General features: G+C 46.3%; 1 protein-coding gene across 1 annotated transcript in view; it reads right to left on the minus strand.

The window, feature by feature from the left end:
• LOC311132620 (disintegrin and metalloproteinase domain-containing protein 33-like) overlaps positions 1–25,047 on the minus strand; it is a 96,098-nt gene that overhangs the window by 68,511 nt on the left and 2,540 nt on the right. The window contains exon 2 of the mRNA XM_084165866.1: positions 2,567–2,652. Within this exon, the coding sequence (XP_084021992.1) occupies positions 2,567–2,652 (86 nt within the window). The remainder of the gene's footprint in view (positions 1–2,566; positions 2,653–25,047) is intronic.

Below are 25,047 nucleotides of genomic sequence, written 5' to 3' on the forward strand. Positions count from 1 at the left end.
CCTCTCCCTGGCTAGTAGCAGGCCTCTCCCTCTCCCTGGCTAGCAGCAGGCCTCTCCCTCTCCCTGGCTAGCAGCAGGCCTCTCCCTCTATCTCCCTCTCCCTGGCTAGTAGCAGGCCTCTCCTTGGCTAGCAGCAGGCCTCTCCCTCTCCCTGGCTAGCAGCAGGCCTCTCCCTCTCCCTGGCTAGTAGCAGGCCTCTCCCTCTCCCTGGCTAGTAGCAGGCCTCTCCCTCTATCTCCCTCTCCTTGGCTAGCAGCAGGCCTCTCCCTCTCTCTGGCTAGCAGCAGGCCTCTCCCTCTCCCTGGCTAGTAGCAGGCCTCTCCCTCTCCTTGGCTAGTAGCAGGCCTCTCCCTCTCCCTGGCTAGTAGCAGGCCTCTCCCTCTCCCTGGCTAGTAGCAGGCCTCTCCCTCTCCCTGGCTAGCAGCAGGCCTCTCCCTCTCCCTGGCTAGCAGCAGGCCTCTCCCTCTCCCTGGCTAGCAGCAGGCCTCTCCCTCTCCTTGGCTAGCAGCAGGCCTCTCCCTCTCCCTGGGTAGTAGCAGGCCTCTCCCTCTCCCTGGCTAGTAGCAGGCCTCTCCCTCTATCTCCCTCTCCCTGACTAGTAGCAGGCCTCTCCCTCTCCCTGGCTAGCAGCAGGCCTCTCCCTCTCCCTGGCTAGTAGCAGGCCTCTCCCTCTATCTCCCTCTCCCTGACTAGTAGCAGGCCTCTCCCTCTCCTTGGCTAGGAGCAGGCCTCTCCCTCTCCCTGGGTAGTAGCAGGCCTCTCCCTCTCCCTGGCTAGCACCAGGCCAAGCGGGGCCATCTGCTCCCCTACAGCAGGGCCCTCTGCCATCTCCACATGCCTCTCTCCATGGCCACGGCCAACTACATGGAAGTGTAATAGATACAGAGAGAGCTCTATTCATCCCTCTTCCACCCCATGAGACCATGGGCGGTTAATCACAGTCACATCTGCCACAGTTGCTTCCAAACTGTTTGTTGGGCTGGATGGGAGGGAGGGAGGGAATGGTAGGGAGAAAGAGAGTGGTGTTTGGTGTGTGTGAGGTCTTGTTCTAAACAAAGGTCAAATTCAGCTTTTTTCCCCTAAAGAAAAAAGAGTAAAAGTGCAAGTAGTATTTGGTATTTTGATCTTTTCATATTCATCACATACACCTCGACAGCCCTCGACAAGTTGGTACGATAATATAACAGCCGAAATGTCTGTGTCCACAGACGATGAAACAAGACGATCTGGTTGCCAATAGTGACCATGTTCACAGTAAACATTCCATTTACATAGAGTGCAAAGAGGAGGCAATAGCTCCGTGGTGTGATTCGACCACGCTACGCCACATCGGACAACGCCAACAGCGACGGATGGATTCAGACGGATTTAGTTCATGTTCAAAGTCGATCTTTACACAAAACCCACATTGACTCGGGAGTGCGTTCAAGACTTAATTGAGTTATAGGAACCTGCCATAGAAAAAAACGGCCATAGAAAATTTGCCACAGAAAACATAAACTTGCCATATAAAGTTGTCATAGAACTCGAGACATCTCTACTGTGTTTTTTTTTATGGATAAGAGTTCCTATAGGGAACTCAGACTGCCAAACAGACGATGTCAGATACTCGGCTCGTTGACAGTAGCAGTTTCCTCAGTCCTGCTGCCTGCGGGGCAGACGACAGGCAACTTGTTCCATGGGACAGTTTTATGAAGCAGCCAAACTTCAGTGTAAATGTCCCATTGTTAATCTTCCCTCAGTCTGCTGCTTGAAGGGAAAATGGAACGGCCCAACCTTTGGTGAATGAGCAGTACTGTAAATAACAATTATATCCGTAATAAAACAGTATTGTATACGATGTAATGTATGTGATGTAATGTATATGATGTAATGTATTGATGTAATGTATATGATGTAATGTACTACCTTTACTCCACTTCACCTTTCTAAACATATGGTTGATTATCTCTCAGTAGTACTCCTCCTAGACCTGCCAACTGTGTGTGTGTGTGTGTGTGCGTGTGTGTGTCAGTGCGAGTGCAAGTTCGCGAGTAAGTGTGCGAGTGTGCGAGTGTGCGAGTGTGTGAGTGTGTGTGCGAGTGTGCGAGCGTGCGAGTGTGTGTGTGTGGTGTGTGTGTGTGCGAGTGTGCGTGCGAGTGTGCGTGCGTGTCTGTGAGTGTGTGTGCGAGTGTGTGTGCGTGAGTGTGTGTGTGAGTGTGTGTGCGAGTGTGCGTGTGTGAGTGTGTGTGTGAGCGTGTGTGCGAGTGTGTGTGTGCATGTGTGCTTTTGTGTGTGTGTGTGTGTGTGAGTGTGTGCGCGTGGGTGCGTGCGTGTGTGAGAGTAGGAGGATGTCTGTGTGGGAAGACAACATGGGTAGAAAAAATACCTCGGCTAAACAATTACATCATATAAACCAACATTACATGTACATTTATGTGTGATTGCAAATCCCGAATCCCAAGTGATTTAGAAAGCTGCTCAGCGCGTCCACACCACCAAACATGGACTGTAGGAGGCCAGACAAACGCAAGGAGAAGGTTCTATGGGAACTTGGAGCGACGTTGATGGGAGGGTTGTGACTGACCTGTGTTGTAGAAGTCCCAGCATCCTCCCTCTTGGTGCGTCCGTGAGAGATCCACTGTGCTGTCACGGTCTGTCCCCTTGACTCCCCTGGCAAAGACACAAACACAGGGGGGTCAATGAGGAGCAACACATTCATTGCCACACAGTAAGAGGGCAACAGAGCGGTTGTGGGCTCTCATGAAGGTTATACAGGAGTTATATAGAGGTTTCCAGAGATTTTTTCATTTACTGATCAATAAATGGCTAATTACCCAATGATTATTGATTATTGTTCTCCGTTTTTTTAGAGGTTTTGAATGAGTGTAACTGTAAGGGTGGTTACAGCTTGTGGAGTGTGGGGGGGGGGGGGGGGCAGGGGGGGGTACTTGGTATGGCAGTGGGGGGCGGGGGGGTATTTGGGATGGCAGTGGGGGGCGGGGGGAGGGTACTTGGTATGGCAGTGGGGGGCAGGGGGGGGTATTGGGATGCAGTGGGGGCGGGGGGGGTATTTGGGATGGCAGTGGGGGGCAGGGGGGGTACTTGGTATGGCAGTGGGGGCAGGGGGGGTACTTGGTAGGCAGTGGGGGGCGGGGGGAGGGTACTTGGTATGGCAGTGGGGGGCAGGGGGGGGTACTTGGTATGGCAGTGGGGGGCAGGGGGGGGGTACTTGGTATGGCAGTGGGGGGCAGGGGGGGGGTACTTGGTATGGCAGTGGGGGGCAGGGGGGGGGTACTTGGTATGGCAGTGGGGGGCAGGGGGGGGTACTTGGTATGGCAGGGGGCGGGGGGGTACGTGGTATGGCAGTGGGGGGCAGGGGGGGGTACTTGTATGGCAGTGGGGGGCGGGGGGGGGTACTTGGTATGGCAGTGGGGGGCAGGGGGGGGTACTTGGTATGGCAGTGGGGGGGCGGGGGGGGGGTACTTGGTATGGCAGTGGGGGGCAGGGGGGGGGGTACTTGGTATGGCAGTGGGGGGCAGGGGGGGGTACTTGGAATGCAACCATGATGCTCTATGTTGCCTTTGTGCCGTGTTCTTTCTGAACCTGTGACTAACTGGCAGAGGGCTTTTAACGTATCCAGACTATCCACAGACAAAAGCTCCCTTGAATAAAAATGTTCAGTTTTTACTGAGTCAACGTCCAGACTGAGTCAAGGTCCAGAATGAGTCAAGGTCCAGAATGAGTCAAGGTCCAGAATGATTCAAGGTCCAGAATGAGTCATGGTCTAGGCTGAGTCAAGGTCCAAAATGAGTAAAGGTCCAGACTGAGTAAAGGTTCAGACTGAGTCAAGGTTCAGAATGAGTCAAGGTTCAGAATGATTCAAGGTTCAGAATGAGTCAAGTTCAGAATGATTCAAGGTTCAGAATGATTCAAGATCCAGAATGAGTCAAGGTTCAGAATGAGTCAAGGTCCAGACTGAGTCAAGGTCCAGAATGAGTCAAGGTCCTGAATGAGTCAAGATCCAGAATGAGTAAAGGTTCAGAATGAGTAAAGGTCCAGAATGAGTCAAGGTCCAGACTGAGTCAAGGTTCAGAATGAGTCAAGGTTCAGAATGATTCAACGTTCAGAATGATTCAAGGTCCAGACTGAGTCAAGATCCAGAATGAGTCAAGGTCCCGAATGAGTCAAGGTCCAGAATGAGTCAAGGTTCAGAATGAGTCAAGGTTCAGAATGATTAAAACTTCAGAATGATTCAAGGTCCAGACTGAGTCAAGATCCAGAATGAGTCAAGGTCCCGAATGAGTCAAGGTCCAGAATGAGTCAAGGTCCAGAATGAGTAAAGGTCCAGAATGAGTCAAGGTTCAGACTCACAATACGTGAATTATAACTGGAGAACAAATTAATTACAGTCAGATTGTTGTGGTCATAAGAAACCCTGAACAAAAACTCTATGCAATAACTCTCCATACCTTCTCAAACATTCCTCCACTTAAACCGTGAGGATGATTGCAGATGGTCAACAGCCAAAAACTGAAATATCACATTTGCTTAAGTATTCAGACCCTTTACGCAGTACTTTGTTGAAGCATCTTTGGCAGCGATTACAGCCTTGAGTCTTCTTGGGTATGACGCTACAAGCTTGGCACACCTGTATTTGGGGAGTTTCTCCCATTCTTCTCTGCAGATCCTCTCAAGCTCTGTCAGGTTGGATGGGGAGCGTTGCTGCACAGATATTTTCAGGTCTCTACAGAGATGTTCTATCGGGTTCAAGTCCGGGCTCTGGCTGGGCTACTCAAGGACATTCAGAGACTTGTCCCGAAGCCACTCCTGCGTTGTCTTGGGTCGTTGTCCTGTTGGAAGGTGAACCTTCACCCCAGTCTGAGGTCCTGAGCGCTCTGGAGCAGGTTTTCATCAAGGATCTCTCTGTACTTTGCTCCGTTCATCTTTGCCTCGATCCTGGCTAGTCTCCCTGTGCCTGCCGCTGAAAAACATCCCCACAGCATGATGCTGCCACCACCATGCTTCACTGTAGGGATGGTGCCAGGTTTCCTCCAGACGTGACGCTTGGCATTCAAGCCAAAGAGTTCAATCTTGGTTTCATCAGACCAGAGAATCTTGTTTCTCATGGTCTGAGAGTCTTTAGGTGCCTTTTGGCAAACTCCAAGCGGACTGTCATGTGCCTTTTACTGAGGAGTGACTTCCGGCTGGCCACTCTACCATAAAGGCCTGATTGGTGGAGTGCTGCAGAGATTGTTGTCCTTCTGGAAGTTTCTCCCATCTCCATAGAGGAACTCTGGAGCTCTGTCAGAGTGACCATCGGGTTCTTGGTCACCTCCCTGAACAAGGCCCTTCTCCCACGATTGCTCAGTTTAGCTGGGCGGCCAGCTCTAGGAAGAGTCTTGGTGGTTCCAAACTTTTCATTTAAGAATGATGGCGGCCACTGTGTTCTTGGGACCTTCAATGTTGCAGACATTTTTTGGTACCCTTCCCCAGATCTGTGCCTCGACACAATACTGTCTCTGAGCTCTACGGACAATTCCTTCAACCTCATGGCTTGGTTTTTGCTCTGACATGCACTGTCAACTGTGGAACCTTATATAGACAGGTGTGTGCCTTTCCAAATCATGTCCAATCAATTAAATTTACCACAGGTGGATTCCAATCAAGTTGTAGAAACATCTCAAAGATGATCAATGGAAACAGGAAGCACCTGACCTCAATTTCGAGTCTCATAGCAAAGGGTCTGAATACTTATGTAAATAAGGTATTTCTGTTTTTATTTGTAATACATTTGCAAGAATTTCTAAAAACCTGTTGAGATGTTGAGATATTGTTTTTTAAAATCCATTTTAGAATAAGGCTGTAACGTAACAAAATGTGGAAAAAGTCAAGGGGTCTGAATACTTTCCGAAGTGCACTATAGGGCAGGGTTCCCCAAACTCGGTCTTGGGGCCCTCCCTGGGTGCACATTTTGGGTTTTGTCCTAGTACTACACAGCTGATTCAAATAAGCAACTCAAAATCCAGCTTTGATTATTTGAATCAGTTGTGTAGTGCTACGGCAAAAACCCAAACGTGCACCCAGGTGGGGCCCAGGACCGAGTTTGGGAAACCCTGCTATAGGGAATAGGGTGCCATTTGGATGAAGCCAATGTACTACTGTCAGAAAAGCAAAATGTATGTGTTGATCTTTATAATTATAACCTAGGTGGCTATTCTCTGTAACGTGAGTCATGGACATGCTTGTGCTGTATGCTGATTGTGTGAACTTCAACAGACATATTCAAGTCTTATTCAAAGGATAATTGTATCAGCTGAGAAATCAAGGTCTACTCTCATTTCATTTCCTTTCCTCTCATTTATTTTCCTTTCCTCTCCTCTCATTTCCTTTCCTCACATTTCCTTTCCTTTCCTTTCCTTTCCTTTCCTTTCCTTTCCTTTCCTTTCCTCTCATTTCCTTTCCTCTCCTCTCAGTTCCTTTCCTTTCCTCTCCTCTCATTTCCTTTCCTTTCCTCTCAGTTCCTTTCCTTTCCTCTCCTCTAATTTCCTTTCCTTTCCTCTCAGTTCTTTTCCTTTCCTGTAATGTATTCTCCTCTCCTCCATGTACTGAATGAGAGAACCCGCCTGCCTGTGGATGCAAACCCAGAATCATCCTTCCAGGAAATGAGAAAGAACAAACTTGTGGGTGGAGAGGATAGACCCCTCATTTGTCTGAGTCTATCATCTGCTCGATCTCTGGCCTACTGATTGGATGAGTCACCGCCAGGGCCAATCAGGCGGTGCCGGGTCATTAACATGGACCCTTGCAGAGAAGACGCGTGGAAATAAATAGGCTAATCATTATGAGAGAGAGAGAGAGAGAGAGAGAGAGAGAGATAGAGAGAGATAGAGAGAGAGAGAGAGAGAGAGAGAGAGAGAGAGAGAGAGAGAGAGAGAGAGAGAGAGAGAGAGACAGAGAGAGAGAGAGAGAGACAGAGAGAGAGAGAGAGAGAGAGAGAGAGAGAGAGAGAGAGAGAGAGAGAGAGAGAGAGCGAGAGATAGAGAGAGAGAGAGAGAGAGAGAGAGAGAGAGAGAGAGAGAGAGATAGAGAGAGAGAGAGAGAGAGAGAGAGAGAGAGACAGAGAGAGAGAGAGAGAGAGAGAGAGAGAGAGAGAGAGAGAGAGAGAGAGAGAGATAGAGAGAGAGAGAGAGAGAGAGAGAGAGAGAGAGAGAGACAGAGAGAGAGAGAGAAAGAGAGAGAGAGAAGAGAGAGAGAGAGAGAGAGAGAGAGAGAGAGAGAGAGAGAGAGAGAGAGAGAGGACAGAGAGAGAGATTCAGCCTTGAACCTTATCTTGAACCTTATCATGCACATCCCAGTCATTCTGAATCTGATATGTACATCTGATGGTTTCTGCCGTGCTGATGCCGTTGTCCCTGAAGCAGATAACATTGGTAAGTCTCTACATAGGCAACTCATCAACGCTCTTTGATTTGAACACAAAGTTCCCGCTGTGTCTAATTAAGTCGAGGCACCAGTCCATGATGGCGAAGCTGCGAACTCCAGAATCCCTTGCCTCTACCCCTACCTCTTCCATCGCAGTCACCATAATTCTGCCTTTTTTGCCTTTAAGTGAGTGGCTTTCAGGTCGAGGGCTCTCTGAGAAAGCTCATCCAGTTATGCAAACAATGGCCGCCCAGCAAGAGAGAGGGTTGCCTTTGTATAGAACCTCTTTCCACGTCCGTGTCAGGTCCCGCTTTTGAAAACACATCCAAACCACACTGCAAACGCTCTCAAAATACCTTGTTCACCACTGTTGGACATCCATTAACAGCCTCTTATATCTGAATATGTTCATTCTCCTCAGTGTATTTCTACATAACACCTACTCAATCAGTGCTTTGTGGGGAGATTTGTATGTGAGCTACACAGGGTTTTTAGTGTGGGGTTGGTGGATATCATACGCCACCCACTAGAACACTTTGGATTTTTAAAATATGGATTCAGATAATCCCCTCTGTGTTACCTCAAGGGGGGGTGGGGGGGGGGGGGGTTCAGATGAAATGTTTCGCTCCTGGTTAAGGTCACCAATTAATAACTGATATGAGTGAGAGGACTCCATAAATGTCAGTAGTATTTCTCCTGTACCTTCTAGGGGGAAGCATTACCACCATAACATTTGAGTCTTTCAGAATCAGAATTGGGACCTTGGTGAAATATAATATAATAATATATAATAGTGGAACAGAACAGAGCACCGGACCTGGGTTCAAATAGTATTGACAATCATTTCAAATACTTCATCTGGGCTTGATTGAGCTTGCCTAGAGCAAAGGAACCAATATCTGGCCACTTGAGGCAGACTAATGCGAATGCTCAAAGTATTTGAAAGATTTCAAATAGTATTTGAACGCAGGTCTGCACGGAGCACCCCTCTGGTTGCCTGGATGGGGTCTGTTTCGCTCTCTTGTGACCCGACTACGCCCCTGACCTGTCAAAAACCATATGGACTCACCCATCTCCCCCTGCTCTCCTCTCCAACCCCCACCCCCGCCATATCCTCTCTCCCCTTCCATAGCTAAACCCCCAGAAACATCCACACCTCCCCTCCCATAGCTAAACCCCCAGAAACATCCACACCTCCCCTCCCATAGCTAAACCCCCAGAAACATCCACACCTCCCCTCCCATAGCTAAACCCCCAGAAACATCCACACCTCCCCTCCCATAGCTAAACCCCCAGAAACATCCACACCTCCCCTCCCATAGCTAAACCCCCAGAAACATCCACACCTCCCCTCCCATAGCTAAACCCCCAGAAACATCCACACCTCCCCTCCCATAGCTAAACCCCCAGAAACATCCACACCTCCCCTCCCATAGCTAAACCCCCAGAAACATCCACACCTCCCCTTCCATAGCTAAACCCCCAGAAACATCCACACTGCAGCCTTATAGCAGCCTCGCCGGTTTCAAGGCTAATGTGGACAAGGCAGGTTAATACCGACTCAATTTTGGGGCTTATGAAATGGAACTCTGATGGCCATAGATGTAGTATTGATCTGTTGATTGATCTGCTGAGGGGATGTGTTGCGCCTGTGAACGTCTTCCAGATCTGTCTTAGTGCCTGGTTTTTCTCTGCTGAGGCACTTAGGAAAATCTGAGTGGCAAAGTTACGGTCTGAAGCGGTTATATATGCCCTCTAGAATACCACATAGAACTGCTGCAACTCTTTCTGCAGCCCTTGGTGAAACACTTCAATGAAGGAAATGACTAAATATGAGTGCAGAGAAACTCACCTTGCAGATTTCCTTTCTTACTATAAAACTAGCTTGTACAGGAAGTTGCACATCTGTTATGAAAAATTGCCTGGCTGAATAAAAAACAGACGTCAGACTCCAAACCAAGACATTTTAAGCTATGCCGCAAAGTAACCTTTCCCGAGACCAGGAAATGTGCATTGGATTCCCAAACTAATGCCTAGGCTTTAGCGCAGCGGGCTAACAGAATCTTGTGGCACGCAGGAGACCCGGTGTTCAAACCGAGGTCGGTCACACAAGCAACAGTATACAGTAGGAAAGCACTGTGCCAGGCTGCCAGCCTGCCAAGCTCCAGAAATGCCACAGCAACTCCCCTGCTCTGTCATTAAAGGCATAGTCTCTGCAGAAATCATTAACCCAGCCTAATGGCTTTAGCAGACCGCATTAGAGAGTGGAGGGGGAATGGGGTCCTCCATCACTATTGCCCCAAAATGATGGACCGCGGCTAGACGAAGGCTCCGGGGCGGTTAATGAACGCCCAGGCTGAAGCAACATCCAAGCTACCAGTCAACAAATCACCGCTGTCCCCATTTCTCTTCTCTCCATCTCTCTGTCGCTGTCTCTCTTTGCAGGCAACACTTTCAAAGGGACCTCCAGTGGGGCTTTTTCAATTACTGTGTGTGTGTGTGTGTGTGTGTGTGTGTGTGTGTGTGTGTGTGTGTGTGTGTGTGTGGGTGGGTGGGTGGGTGTGTGGGTGTGTGTGTGTACGTGTGTAATAATCTCCAGTTACAGAGCGTGGAATCTCTCTAGGGTTAGGTGATCTCCAGTTACAGAGCGTGGAATCTCTCTAGGATTAAATTATCTCCAGTTACAGAACGTGGAATCTCTCTAGGGTTAGGTGATCTCCAGTTACAGAGCGTGGAATCTCTCTAGGGTTAAATTATCTCCAGTTACAGAACGTGGAATCTCTCTCGGGTTAAATAATCTCCAGTTACAGAGCGTGGAATCTCTCTAGGATTAAATTATCTCCAGTTACAGAATGTGGAATCTCTCTCGGGTTAAATTATCTCCAGTTACAGAACGTGGAATCTCTCTAGGGTTAGGTGATCTCCAGTTACAGAACGTGGAATCTCTCTAGGATTAAATTATCTCCAGTTACAGAACGTGGAATCTCTCTAGGGTTAGGTGATCTCCAGTTACAGAGCGTGGAATCTCTCTAGGGTTAAATTATCTCCAGTTACAGAACGTGGAATCTCTCTCGGGTTAAATAATCTCCAGTTACAGAGCGTGGAATCTCTCTAGGATTAAATTATCTCCAGTTACAGAATGTGGAATCTCTCTCGGGTTAAATAATCTCCAGTTACAGAGCGTGGAATCTCTCTAGGGTATAAATCATCTCCAGTTACAGAACGTGGAATCCCTCTAGGGTTAAAAAATCTCCAGTTACAGAGCGTGGAATCTCTCTAGGGTTAAATAATCTCCAGTTACAGAGCTTGGAATTTCTCTAAAGTTAAATTATCTCCAATTACAGAGTGTGGAATCTCTCTAGGGTTAAATAATCTCCAGTTACAGAGCTTGGAATTTCTCTAAAGTTAAATGATCTCCAGTTACAGAGCATGGAATCTCCCTAGGGTTAAATGATCTCCAGTTACAGAGTGTGGAATCTCTCTACGGTTAAATCATCTTTCATGTCTGCCTGCTTCTCTCTCTCTCCAAGCTTGTCCATTGTTGCGTTCCAAATGACACCCTATTCTCTATATATAGTGAACTACTTTTGACCAGAACCCTATGGGTTAGTGTATAGTGCATAGTGCAGTATATAGGGAATAGTGTGCTATTTGGGATGGACACCATGTCTCCTATTACTGCTGTTAGTACAGCTGGATGTGTTTATGTCTATGTGTCTGTGGAGAAGACAAGTCCTGTATGTCAGGGTTGTTTCCAGATTTACTGCCGTCTTCAAGTCCGCTCAGACTAGGGGTTGATTAGTTGGAAGTACTTCTAAAAAGAAAAGCGTGCTCTGTGAAAATGTGTAGGCGTACGTGTACTAGTGTTGGTAAAATGTCAAAGATAGAAACGTCCCAACAAGATGACCTCATCGTAGGGAAATGTTTGATGTTGAGCTAACTTCTCCAATGCATTCTTTTCCAAATACGTAACTAAAATAAAAACTGTATTCCCATCGCTAAAATACATTATTAAGAACTAAAATTCATTAGTAAGAACTGAAATACATTACTAAGAACTAAAATACATTACTAAGAACTAAAATACATTATTAAGAACTAAAATTCATTAGTAAGAACTAAAATATATTGCTAAGAACTAAAATACATTACTAAGAACTGAAATACATTACTAAGAACTCATTATTTAGTTTTACTCCACCGGTTAAGTAAACACATGGACAAAATCTCACAAAATACCTTTTGGTACAATGCACACTTAGGACTAGGGCGAGCCATTAGGAAACTAAAGAGCTGATGAAGGAGAAAACTATTTCTCACACCTTTTGTTTCTCTTCTTTCTCTTCCCCTCTCTCTCTTCCCCTCTCTCTCTTCCCCTCTCTCTCTTCCCATCCATCTCTCTCTCAACAGCATTTACCTCCACGTTGTTTTTCCACATTGATTGAGACGAACAAAGGAAAAACCCAACTATGGGAAAAAAGCACCGGATGGTTTATCTTGACATACAGTGCATTTGGAAATTATTCAGACCCCTTGACTTTTTCCACATTTTGTTACGTTACAGCCTTATTCTAAAATGGATTAAATTGTTGTCTCCCTCATGAATCAACACACAATACCCCATAATGACAAAGCAAAAACAGGTTTTTAGAAATTTGTGCACATTTATATAAAAAAATTAAACTGAAATATCTCATTTACATAAGTATTCAGACCCTTTACTCAGTACTTTGTTGAAGCACCTTTGGCAGTGATTACAGCGTCGAGTCTTCTTGGGTATGACGCTACAAGCTTGGCACACCTGTACTTGGGAGTTTCCCCCATTCTTCTCTGCAGATCCTCTCAAGCTCTATCAGGTTGAATGGGGAGCGTCGCTGCAAAGCTATTTTCAGGTCTCTCCAGAGATGTTAGATCGGGTTTGAGTCTGGACTCTGGCAGGGCTACTCAAGGACATTCAGAGACTTGTCCCAAAGCCACTCCTCCGTTGTCTTGGCTGTGTGCTTAGGGTCGTTGTCCTTTTGGAAGGTAAACCTTCGCCCCAGTCTGAAGTCCTGAGCGCTCTGGAGCAGGTTTTCATCAAGGACCTCTCTGTACTTTGCTCCGTTCATCTTTCCCTTGATCCTGACTAGTCTCCCAGTCCCTGCCGCTGAAAAACATCCCCACAGCATGATGTTGCCACCACCATGCTTCACCGTACGGATGGTGCCAGGTTTCCTCCAGATGTGACTATTGGCATTCAGGTCAAAGAGTTCAATCTTGGTTTCCTCAGACCAGAGAATCTTGTTTCTCATGGTCTGAGAGTCTTTAGGTAACTTTTGACAAACTCCAATCGGGCTGTCATGTGCCTTTTACTGAGAAGTGGCTTCCGTCTGTCCACTCTACCATAAAGGCCTGATTGGTGGAGTGCTGCAGAGATGGTTGTCCTTCTGGAAGGTTCTCCCATCTCCACAGAGGAACTCTGGAGCTCTGTCAGAGTGACCATTGGGTTCTTGTTCACCTCCCTGACCAAGGCCCTTCTCCCCAGATTGCTCAGTTTGGCCGGGTGGCCAGCTCTAGGAAGAGTCTTGGTGGTTCCAAACTTCTTCCATTTAATAATGATGGAGGCCACTGTGTTCTTGGGGACCTTCAATGCTGCAGAAATGTTTTGGTACCCTTCCCCAGATCTGTGCCTGACTCGGAGCTCTACGGACAATTCCTTCGACCTCATGGCTTGGTTTTTGCTCTGACATGCACTGTCAACTGTGGGACCTTATATGGCCAGGTGTGTGCCTTTCCAAATCATGTCCAGTCAATAGAATTTACCACAGGTGGACTCCAATCAAGTTGTGGAAATATCTCACGGATGATCAATGAAAACAGGATACACCTGAGCTCAATTTCGAGTCTCATAGCAAAGGGGTCTGAACACTTATGTAAATAAGGTATTTCTGTTTTTTATTTTTAATATATTTGCTAAAATCTCTAAAAACCAGTTTTCACTTCGTCATTATGGGGTAAGTGTGTAGATTGATGAGGAAAATTTTTTATTTAATCCATTTTAGAATAAGGCTATAACGTAACAAAATGTGGAAAAAGGGAAGGCGTCTGAATACTTTCCGAATGCACTATATGTCCATGAGAATGTCACAGAGAAGGACAGACAGGATAGAATGGTTTGACAGTATCAGTCAAAAGTTTGGACCCACCTACTCATTCCAGAGTTTTTCTTTATTTTTACTATTTTCTACATTGTAGAATAATAGTGAAGACATCAAAACTATGAAATAACACATATGGAATCATGTAGTAACCAAAAAAGTGTTAAACAAATCAAAATATATTTTATATTTGAGATTCTTCAAAGTAGCCACCCTTTGCCTTATAATATAATATGCCATTTAGCAGACGCTTTTATCCAAAGCGACTTACAGTCATGTGTGCATACATTTTTACGTATGGGTGGTCCCGGGGATCGAACCCACTACCCTGGCATTACAAGCGCCGTGCTCTACCAATTGAGCTACAGAGGAATCATAACAGGGGCTTGCCACACTCCTGGCCTTCTCTCAACCAGCTTCACCTGGAATGCTTTTCCAACAGTCTTGAAGGAGTTCCCACATATGCTGAGCACTTGTTGGCTGCCTTTCCTTCACTATGCGGTCCAACTCACCCCAAACCATCTCAATTGGGTTGAGGTCGGGTGATTGTGGAGGCCAGGTCATCTGATGCAGCACTCCATCACTCTCCTTCTTGGTCAAATAGCCCTTACACAGCCTGGAGGTGTGTTGGGTCATTGTCCTGTTGAAAAACAAATGATAGTCCCACAAAGCGCAAACCAGATGGGTTGGTGTATCACTGCAGAATACTGTGGTAGTCATGCTTGTAAAGTGTGCCTTGAATTCTAAATAAATCACAGACAGTGTCACCAGCAAAGTCCCCCCCACACCATCACACCTCCTCCTCCATGTTTCACGGTGGGTCCCACACATGCGGAGATCATCCGTTCACCTACTCTGCATCTCACAAAGACACGGCGGTTGGAACCAAAAATCTCACAGGACAGATTTCCACCTGTCTAATGTCCATTGCTTGTGTTTCTTGGCCCAAGCAAGTCTCTTCTTCGTTTTCTCTTTGCTTATTTGAGCTGTTCTTGCCATAATATGGACTTGGTCTTTTACCAAATAGGGCTATCTTCTGTATACCACCCCTACCTTGTCACAACACAACTGATTGGCTCAAACGCATTAAGAAGGAAAGAAATTCCACAAATTAACTTTTAAGAAGGCACACCTGTTAATTGAGGTGAAGCTGGTTCAGAGAATGCCAAGAGTGTGCAAAGCTGTCATCAAGGCAAAGGGTGGCTACTTTGAAGAGTCTCAAATATAAAATATATTTAGATTTGTTTAACACTCTTTTTGGTTAATACACGATTCCATATGTGTTATTTCATAGTTTTGATATCTTCACTATTATTCTACAATGTAGAAAATAGTAAAAAAAAATAAAGAAAAACCCAAACTTTTGACTGGTACTGTATGTCCATGAGAGTGTCATTATTGGAGGTCCCATCGTCCTGCCGGTAACTGACCCATCTGCCAGTGAGTTTGTGTCAAAAGAGAAAGGTAACAGCCAAAGTTACAGCATTCACCCAACCTGAGACGACCTAAATTGATTGACGCACCAAATGGCTTCTGTGTTTCCTCAACGCCGTTGCTATCTGATTTGAATGCATGTACAATGTAATGACTTAAATACAATCAACAGCATGTTAATGCAATGGTATTACTTGGCTGATTAATATAATGTAAAAGTGTTGCCAAGCAATCCATTATAACATACTTATATCTGTGAATGGTCAAAGATCCACCATAATGGTTGAAAGGAAAACCTTTTTGAGCCTCGTTATTGTTATTTTATTGTGTTACAATTTTTCCTTTAGTCTATTGAGCACATTTTTCTTACTTACCTTTTTAGAAACTCTGCATTGTTTGGTTAAGGGCTCGTAAGTAAGCGTTTCGCGGTAAGGTTGTATTCGGCGCATGTGACCAATACAATTTTGATTTGATTTTGGTTTGATTTAAGAGGTGAAATTAATTGGGACAACGATTAAAGGTCTCATCTTCCCTCAAAAGACTAGACACTCACTCCAGTGACCCATGATAACACTTTGGAGAAAATAAAACTTTCAAAAAAACACATTTTTTTGGCAGAAACATTTTTCGGAGAAGGAGAAGAAAACATTATTCTTCCCATCTTTCTCCTCTCTTCCTCTCTTCCCTTGCTGCAGCGCTGGATTGTTTCAAGTCATTTCTTTCCGCCTGAAAATGACCCTGCCTTGTGCTGACTCACAGCCTGCTCAGTCCATGTGATTCATAACAATAATGATCCACTCATTTCTAATCAGCTGGAACACACAGGCAGAGTTCATTACCAGCGAAGCTTTCTGCAGTACACAATTTAGGCTTAATGGACTATGCTGGGAATAACAGAAAACAAAAAAATAATGCGGCAGGGAAAACTTTGTAGTATTTTTTGTTTGCAGTCAACTAAGTCTGCTGAAGGGGAGCGCTGCTATCCAAACCCAGTTCTGTTTGGTTTGACAGAATGGACTTGGACAGGCCAGATTGTAGAAGTAACATCTAGTTTAAAGTACCATGAAATGGGGCGACCTTCCTCCTCCACTGCCTGACCACCTGCTCCTGACCCCTCTGACTACTCTCTCTCTCTCTCTCTCTCTCTCTCTCTCTCTCTCTCTCTCTCTCTCTCTCTGTCTCTCTCTCTCGCCCTCTCTCTCTCTCTCTCTCTCTCTCCCTGTCTCTCTCTCCCTCTCTCTCTCTCTCTCTCTCTCTCCCTCTCTCTCTCCCTGTTTCTCAAATGCCTAAACCCATCTGACTACTCTCTCTCTCTCTCCCTCTCTCTCCCTCTCTCTCTCCCTGTTTCTCAAATGCCTAAACCCGTCTGACCACACACTCTCTCTCTCTCTCTCTCCCTCTCTCTCTCCCTGTTTCTCAAATGCCTAAACCCATCTGACTCCTCTCTCTCTCTCTCTCTCTCTCTCTCTCTCTCTCTCTCTCTCTCTCTCTCTCTCTCTCTCTCTCTCTCTCTCTCTCTATCTCTCTCCTCTCTCTCTCTCTCTCTCTCTCTCTCTCTCTCTCTCTCTCTCTCTCTCTCTCTCTCTCTCTCTCTCTCTCTCTCTCTCTCTTCTTACCTTCGGAGTGTTTTATTTCACCCATCACCCTCTACATCTCTCTCACTGTTTTCTCTCAGACCCTGAAGAAGCAGGAAGAGAGAGGAAGCAAAATAATATTCCAATAAGGCCTCGACACAGACTAAGGTCTTTCGAGGGAAAACAATGAGAGAGGTGATATATACAGTGGGGAGAACAAGTATTTGATACACTGCTGATTTTGCAGGTTTTCCTACTTACAAAGCATGTAGAGGTCTGTCATTTTTATCATATGTACACTTCAACTGTGAGAGACGGAATCTAAAACAAAAATCCAGAAAATCACATTGTATGATTTTTAAGTAATTAATTTGCATTTTATTGCATGACATAAGTATTTGATACATAAGAAAAGCGGAACTTAATATTTGGTACAGAAACCTTTGTTTGCAATTACAGAGATCATACGTTTCCTGTAGGTCTTGACCAGGTTTGCACACACTGCAGCAGGGATTTTGGCCCACTCCTCCATACAGACCTTCTCCAGATCCTTCAGGTTTCGGGGCTGTCGCTGGGCAATACAGACTTTCAGCTCCCTCCAAAGATTTTCTATTGGGTTCAGTTCTGGAGACTGGCTAGGCCACTCCAGGACCGTGAGATGCTTCTTACGGAGCCACTCCTTAGATGCCCTGGCTGTGTGTTTCGGGTCGTTGTCATGCTGAAAGACCCAGCCACGACCCATCTTCAATGCTCTTACTGAGGGAAGGAGGTTGTTGGCCAAGATCTCGCGATACGTGGCCCCATCCATCCTCCCCTCAATAAGGTGCAGTCGTCCTGTCCCCTTTGCAGAAAAGCATCCCCAAAGAATGATGTTTCCACCTCCATGCTTCACGGTTGGGATGGTGTTCTTGGAGTTGTACTCATCCTTCTTCTTCCTCCAAACACGGCGAGTGGAGTTTAGACCAAAAAGCTATATTTTTGTCTCATCAGACCACATGACCTTCTCCCATTCCTCCTCTGGATCATCCAGATGGTCATTGGCAAACTTCAGACGGGCCTGGACATGTGCTGGCTTGAGCAGGGGGACCTTGCGTGCGCTGCAGAATTTTAATCCATGACGGCTTAGTGTGTTACTAATGGTTTTCTTTGAGACTGTGGTCCCAGCTCTCTTCAGGTCATTGACCAGGTCCTGCCGTGTAGTTCTGGGCTGATCCCTCACCTTCCTCATGATCATTGATGCCCCACGAGGTGAGATCTTGCATGGAGCCCCAGACCGAGGGTGATTGACTGTCATCTTGAACTTCTTCCATTTTCTAATAATTGCGCCAACAGTTGTTGCCTTCTCACCAAGCTGCTTGCCTATTGTCCTGTGGCCCATCCCAGCCTTGTGCAGGTCTACAATTTTATCCCTCATGTCCTTACACAGCTCTCTGGTCTTGGCCATTGTGGAGAGGTTGGAGTCTGTTTGATTGAGTGTGTGGACAGGTGTCTTTTATACAGGTAACACATTCAAACAGGTGCAGTTAATACAGGTAATGAGTGGAGAACAGGAGGGCTTCTTAAAGAAAAACTAACAGGTCTGTGAGAGCCGGAATTCTTACTGGTTGGTAGGTGATCAAATACTTATGTCATGCAATAAAATGCAAATTCATTACTTAAAAATCATACAATGTGATTTTCACAGTTGAAGTGTACCTATGATAAAAATTACAGACCTCTACATGCTTTGTAAGTAGGAAAACCTGCAAAATCGGCAGTGTATCAAATACTTGTTCTCCCCACTGTATATATCTGACAGGTCTTCCTGCGGCCATGAGAGAGATGAGAGAGAGAGAGAGAGAGAGAGAGAAAGAGAAAGAGAGAAAGAGAGAGAGAGAGAGAGAGAGAGAGAGAGAGCGGAGGGGAGGGGAGGGGAGGGGAGGGGAGGGGAGGGGAGGGGAGGGGAGGGGAGGGGAGGGGAGGGGAGGGGAGAGATGAATATCAGACTGTGTGAACATTCCATCTTCCTCATGGACAGTATCTGTATTGAGAGGCTCCATGGTCACTAACTTCTGATAATTAGTATCACTAACTTCTGATGATTAGTATCACTAACTTCTGAGGGGAAAATCAACTTGTTATCTCAGATCTGGCACAAAGGATCCTTCACATTAATATCCATGCATTTATGCAACGTTTGACACAACTCTTTTTCCGGCAATACCTGTATGGCACAAAGTGCAGAACAATATTGAAGTTAGAGGCGATAAGACATAATGACAGCTTTCATCCTGTCTTGTTTGCTAGACTGCCCTCTTCCAAATCATGCACGTGGAGCACGTGGAATCCCAATACTGTTCCCAGTGATTTTTCTCCTCTCCCTGTCTCTCCTACGCTCCTTCTTTCCCTCAGGTGCATACCCAGCGTACGTGGAGAGAGAACTGAGAGCACACAGCACATGCTCGCTGATACGGAGTTCCGGGCAAAATGGCATCAGATAACGGTCCACAATTCCCTGCTCTCTCTGTCTGGGTCTCTCTGCCTGGGTCTCTCTGTCTGGGTCTCTCTGCCTGGGTCTCTCTGCCTGGGTCTCTCTGCCTGGGTCTCTCTGTCTGGGTCTCTCTGCCTGGGTCTATCTGTCTGAGTCACTCTGTCTGGGTCTCTGTCTGGGTCTCTCTGCCTGGGTCTCTCTGTCTGGGTCTCTCTGCCTGGGTCTCTCTGCCTGGGTCTCTCTGTCTGGGTCTCTCTGCCTGGGTCTCTCTGCCTGGGTCTCTCTGCCTGGGTCTCTCTGTCTGGGTCTCTCTGCCTGGGTCTCTCTGCCTGGGTCTCTCTGCCTGGGTCTCTCTGCCTGGGTCTCTCTGTCTGGGTCTCTCTGCCTGGGTCTCTCTGTCTGGGTCTCTGTGAAACGATGGGTGTTGGGAGAGTAAAGGGGTGAGGTGGGAGGTGTTGGGGGAGAAGAGAGGGTATGGTGGATGAATAGGAGGGAGGTGGGAGGGGTGTGGAGGAGCAGGGGGAGAAGAGGGGGTATGGTGGATGAATAGGAGGGAGGTGGGAGGGAGGTGGGAGGGGTGTGGAGGAGCAGGGGGAGAAGAGGGGGTATGGTGGATGAATAGGAGGGAGGTGGGAGGGGTGTGGAGGAGCAGGGGGAGAAGAGGGGGTATGGTGGATGAATAGGAGATGGAGGTGGGAGGGGTGTGGAGGTGCTGGTGGTGGGAGGAGAGGAGGATAATCTGCCGCCTGGCGTTCCATTCCCACCACCCCGGGCCATGAATCTTCCAGCAGCCCCAGTTTCTGTGAATCTCTCTGGCTCTGTGTTTCGGAGCAGAGTGCTAGGGCTCCGTGCCACAGCCACAAATGAGGCCGTTAGGAACGGGAGCAGGCGGATGGCTCTGCTTCTCTCAGCGAGTCTGCATGTCGGTATGGGGGTGATTTGCACCCCTCTACCCCCTCTTCCCTCCCTCTCCATCCCCCTCCTAGATTAATCCAATCTCCCTCTCAGACTAGAGATTCACCCTTTCCACTACACGCTTAGAAAAAAAGGTGCTGTCTAGAACCTAAAAGGGTTTTTTGGCTGTCCCCATAGGAGAACCCTTTGAAGAACACTTTTTGGTTCCATCTAGAACTCTTTTGGTTCCAGGTAGAACACTTTTGGGTTCAATGTAGGACCCTTTCTACATGGAACCCAAAAGGGTTCTACCTGGAACCCAAAAGGGTTCAACCTGGAACCAAAAAGGGTTCTACCTGGAACCAAAAAGGGTTCTACCTGGAACCAAAAAGGGTTCTACCTGGAACCAAAAAGGGTTCTACCTGGAACCAAAAAGGGTTATCCTATGGGGACAGCGTGAACTCTCCCACTCAGAGTCAATGCAGAGGCCCTGTGAATAAGGTTTCTGGCTTCTGGCCTCTTCTCGCCGTCCCTGATACTCAAGTGCTAAAACGCATCAGCCAAAGTAAAGTGTGCTCCGGGGGGGGAAAGTGGCTTCTTGTCTTCCCTGACATTGCTTAACGAGAGCACATGGCTCTTTGCTCACCTTCCTTTAGCAATGAAACTTTCCTTAAGGGGCTGTAGCAATGAAGCTTCACCACTGGTGTGTGTGTGTGTGTGTGTGTGCGTGTGTGTGTGTGTGTGTGTGTGTGTGTGTGTATGTGTGCGTGTGTGTGTGTGCGTGTGTGTAAGGTCAACGCTAGAGGGCAATGTGCAGGTCTCACTGTAATAACAAACATCGGAGCCAATCTGAAAAAGACCTGTGAATGTTTTGCGCTGTAAAGCCGTGTGGCTTTATTCCAATATTTGACAGTGAGAACTGGAGAATAGTATTGATGGGAGAATATAGCCTCCTCTCAAGCACTCAGGTTATATAACTTGGTTATGGTTTAAATAAGTACTGACACATCATCATCCTCCAGTACGGTTAAAGTGTGATTATCTGTTATGTAAGAGAAGGACTGAAATTCAGTTCACTTCTCAAGTGATTGGAAACTTTCCTTGAACTGAGAGAACAAATACAAGGATGGAGGCCATGCATGGGGCATCAGAGTGGGCTACATATCCTGATATAAGGCTTTTAGAAATAGATGTACACGGTTCCAAAAGGGTTCTGCAGCTGTCCCCATAGGAGAACCCTTTTAGGTTCCAGGTAGAACCTTTTTAAGTTCCAGGTAGAACTATTTTGGGTTCCATGTAGAACCCTCTGTGGAAAGGGAACTACGTGGAACCCAAAATGGTTATACCTGGAACCATAATGGTTCTACCTGGAACCAAAAGGGGTTCTTCAAAGGGTTATCCTATGGGGACAGCCGAAGAACCCTTTTTGGTTCTAGATAGCACCTTTTTTTCTAAGCATGTACTACCCTACACACTGTTAAACTACCCTACACACTGTTAAACTACCCCTACACACTGTTAAACTACCCTACACACTGTTAAACTACCCTACACACTGTTAAACTACCCCTACACACTGTTAAACTACCCCTACACACTGTTAAACTACCCTACACACTGTTAAACTACCCCCTACACACTGTTAAACTACCCCCTACACACTGTTAAACTACCCCCTACACACTGTTAAACTACCCCCTACACACTGTTAAACTACCCCCTACACACTGTTAAACTACCCCCTACACACTGTTAAACTACCCCCTACACACACTGGCTATGCAACGCATAAACATAACAGTCGGGATATGAATACTGACACTAAAAGGATCCCACACAGCGGACCAAAAAGGCTTCCATCAGCGGGCGGATTAAAAAGGCTTCCATCAGCGGCTCCTCTCTCTCTCTCTCTCCCCCTCTCTCCCCCTCTCTCCCCCTCTCTCTCTCTCTCTCTCCCCCTCTCTCTCTCTCTCTCTCTCCCCCTCTCTCCCCCTCTCTCTCTCCCCCTCTCTCCCCCTCTCTCCCCCTCTCTCTCTCTCTCTCTCTCTCTCCCCCTCTCTCCCCCTCTCTCTCTCTCTCTCTCTCTCTCTCCCCCTCTCTCCCCCTCTCTCGCTCTCTCTCGCTCTCTCTCGCTCTCTCTCGCTCTCTCTCCCCCCTCTCTCTCTCTCTCCCCCTCTCTCCCCCTCTCTCCCCCTCTCTGAGAGCTCTCATCCCATTACATCTTCCTCTCGTTCCTGAGTCGAGGCCCTGAAAGGCGGAGCATGTGAACAGCAGACAGGACTGTCAATAGGTCTTGCTGTAAATGCACGGGAACATTTTACATTTCAGTCATTTAGCAGACGTTCTTATTCAGAGCGACTTACAGTTAGTGAGTGCATACATTTTCATACTGCCCCCCCCCCCCCCCGTGGGAATCGAACCCCCACAACCCTGGCGTTGCAAACGCCACGCTCTACCCACTGGGGAACAAGGCAGATGTGTTGTAGGTAACTGCTGAGCGGAGACCAAATTGAAACCACGATGATGGATAAGAAATGTTTATATGAAAAATGTCTCCACTCACTAACTGTAAGTCGCTCTGGATAAGAGCGTCTGCTAAATGACTAAAAATGTAAATGTATATTCACTCCCTAAGTGTAGGCTAAGTGGAGTGAAAGTTAGCAGTTAGCATAGGGCTCAAGATGGGTTGGCTAACTAGAACCAATTAGCCAATTTGGTGACAGCTAGTTTCGACAAAAGAAGAGTGAAATGCCTTACCTTTCTCTGACAGGAAGAGTACTGATGATCATATCAGAGAGAAAAAAATACCTTGTTTCAAATGCATTAGTTGTGGTCTGACATAAAGGGGGAGAAAGAAATTGAATGTAGATTTTTTTTGTATTAAAGTCCCCTGCCACATCCCGATCCAGGGTCTCTGTATGTTGATTTTGAAAGATTAGATCACAGTCTCATCTCCTCCCTCCAAAAGTGTCCGACATGACTTGTATTAGCTTCGCTCTGAGACGTATAGCGGTGGATTAGATTTGTTTTTCCGCCCGAGATATAAGCACTGGAACCAGTGTGACTATACACTAATAATTCGATATTAAACTGATTATGGCAGTAGACCGAGTATGTAAACACCTTCATCTTCTTCTCTTAATCGGCGTAAGGTCAAAATGGAAGTAAGCATACGCCGATTAAAACAAGCTGGTTTTCTGAGCAATCTTTCTAATTATTAGTACATGTAAACAGCTTCATCGGCGTTCCAGCAGTGTATTTGCATGTGCCGGTAGTGCAAGCCTCCCTCTTATGCGCTAGTGAAGTGAGTTCGCATCTTAGAAATAGTTTTCACATACAAACTTTATATGTCCGAACTCGGTGTATCAGTAGCTTGATTTCAGATGTGTCCATCTGAACAGGATTATTAGGGGAATCATTCTTCTTGCAAAGCACGTAAACGTTTTTAAACAAACTATTATATTAATCTATCCACAATAATCATACTATTGTGTGCGTGTAACCGTGCTCTGTGACTCACTAAAACGTTACAACCAGGAAACGTTATTCAAAATCTCAACTGACAACAAAAAACACAAAACCTCATGGGCCACAGTTCTCCATTCAGACAGCTGTTTCTTTTCTTTTTCTTCATTAGTTTAGAGGAAGATAACAGAGGAACAAGAGAGGAAGCACATCATAATGACAAGACCCCCCCCCATACACCTTACCGCAACACAACAGACAACTCCAGACCTGACTACAGTTTAGAAGCGATGGAAGGAAAATCTCCCCTCCCCAACAGTGAGAATCAGACTGGTGTAACTGGTGACGGAGATACATGGACTGCGGTTTTTTTCTGTTCTGCTTTTGGAACTAGGGCTGGATGATATATCTAATTCATTTGATTAATTCGAATGTATGTTTATATATATTCCAAAAGCCTGTATGGCAAGAATTAAGGTTTGGTTCTTTTTTGTTTTTATGAGAGTTTATGTCCGCTTGTTAAAATTTTAGTCATTTAGCAGACGCTCTTATCCAGAGCGACTTACAGTTTGTGAATACATATATTTTTTTATACTGGCCCCCCGTGGGAATCAAACCCACAACCCTGGCGTTGCAAACGCCATGCTCTATCAACTGAGCTACATCCCTGCCGGCCATTCCCTCCCCTACCCTGGACAACGCTGGGCCAATTGTGGGCCGCCCATGAGTCTCCCGGTCTGCTGCGACAGAGCCTGGATTCCAACCAGGATCTCTAGTGGCACAGTTAGCACTGCGATGCAGTGCCTTAAACCACTGCGCCACTCAGGAGTTCTCATGTTGTGTTTTTGGTCTCGTCTCTTTCGCTCCTCTGTGCTGTGTGAACCTTCCCATTTACACCAGAGATCTGTATATAATGACGAGATGCACGTCTCCGCCCCCTAACAATGGGAGTTGTTGTCCCTAAGGCTGTAAGGCAGGTGACAAGCTTAGATCCAAAATAAGCCCATAGAAACGCATTGGCCTTTTAGCGAGAGTGAAACCTCTTGCTTTGCCTCTTCCTCTACGGTTTACACAGACACAAAGGATTTTTAGGTCGTATCGCCCAGCCCTATCTGGAACCATACAATAGTCAGCTAAGGACTTATACAAAGGGTGGCATTCAATCGAACCCAATAACCCTTTCCTGCAGTCAAAATACCTAGTGACCTCATGTGGAATGTTAGTAACATTTTTCATAATTTCATAATTAATCAAAATGATTTAATAAAAACAGCTGAAAATCCGGTGTTTCTATGTCAAACTGTTTTGTTATATTTCAGTATTCTGTGATGTACAGTACCAGTCAAAAGTTTGGACACACCTACTCGTTCAAGGGTTTTTCTTTATTTTTTACTATTTTCTACATTGTAGAATAATAGTGAAGACATCAAAACTATGAAATAACACATATGGAATCATGCAGTAACCAAAAAAAGTGTTAAACAAATCAAAAATATATTTTATATTTGAGACTCTTCAAAGTAGCCACTCTTTGCCTTGATGACAGCTTTGCACACTCTTGGCATTCTCTCAACCAGATTCTACAATGTATAAAATAGTAAAAATGTGTGTCCAAACTTTTCACTGGTAGTATATATACAGTGTAATATTGGTATGCAAACTCAAAATT

This window comes from Coregonus lavaretus (genome assembly GCF_964263955.1).
Source record: "Coregonus lavaretus genome assembly, chromosome: 7".
Classification (NCBI taxonomy): Eukaryota; Metazoa; Chordata; class Actinopteri; order Salmoniformes; family Salmonidae; genus Coregonus; species Coregonus lavaretus.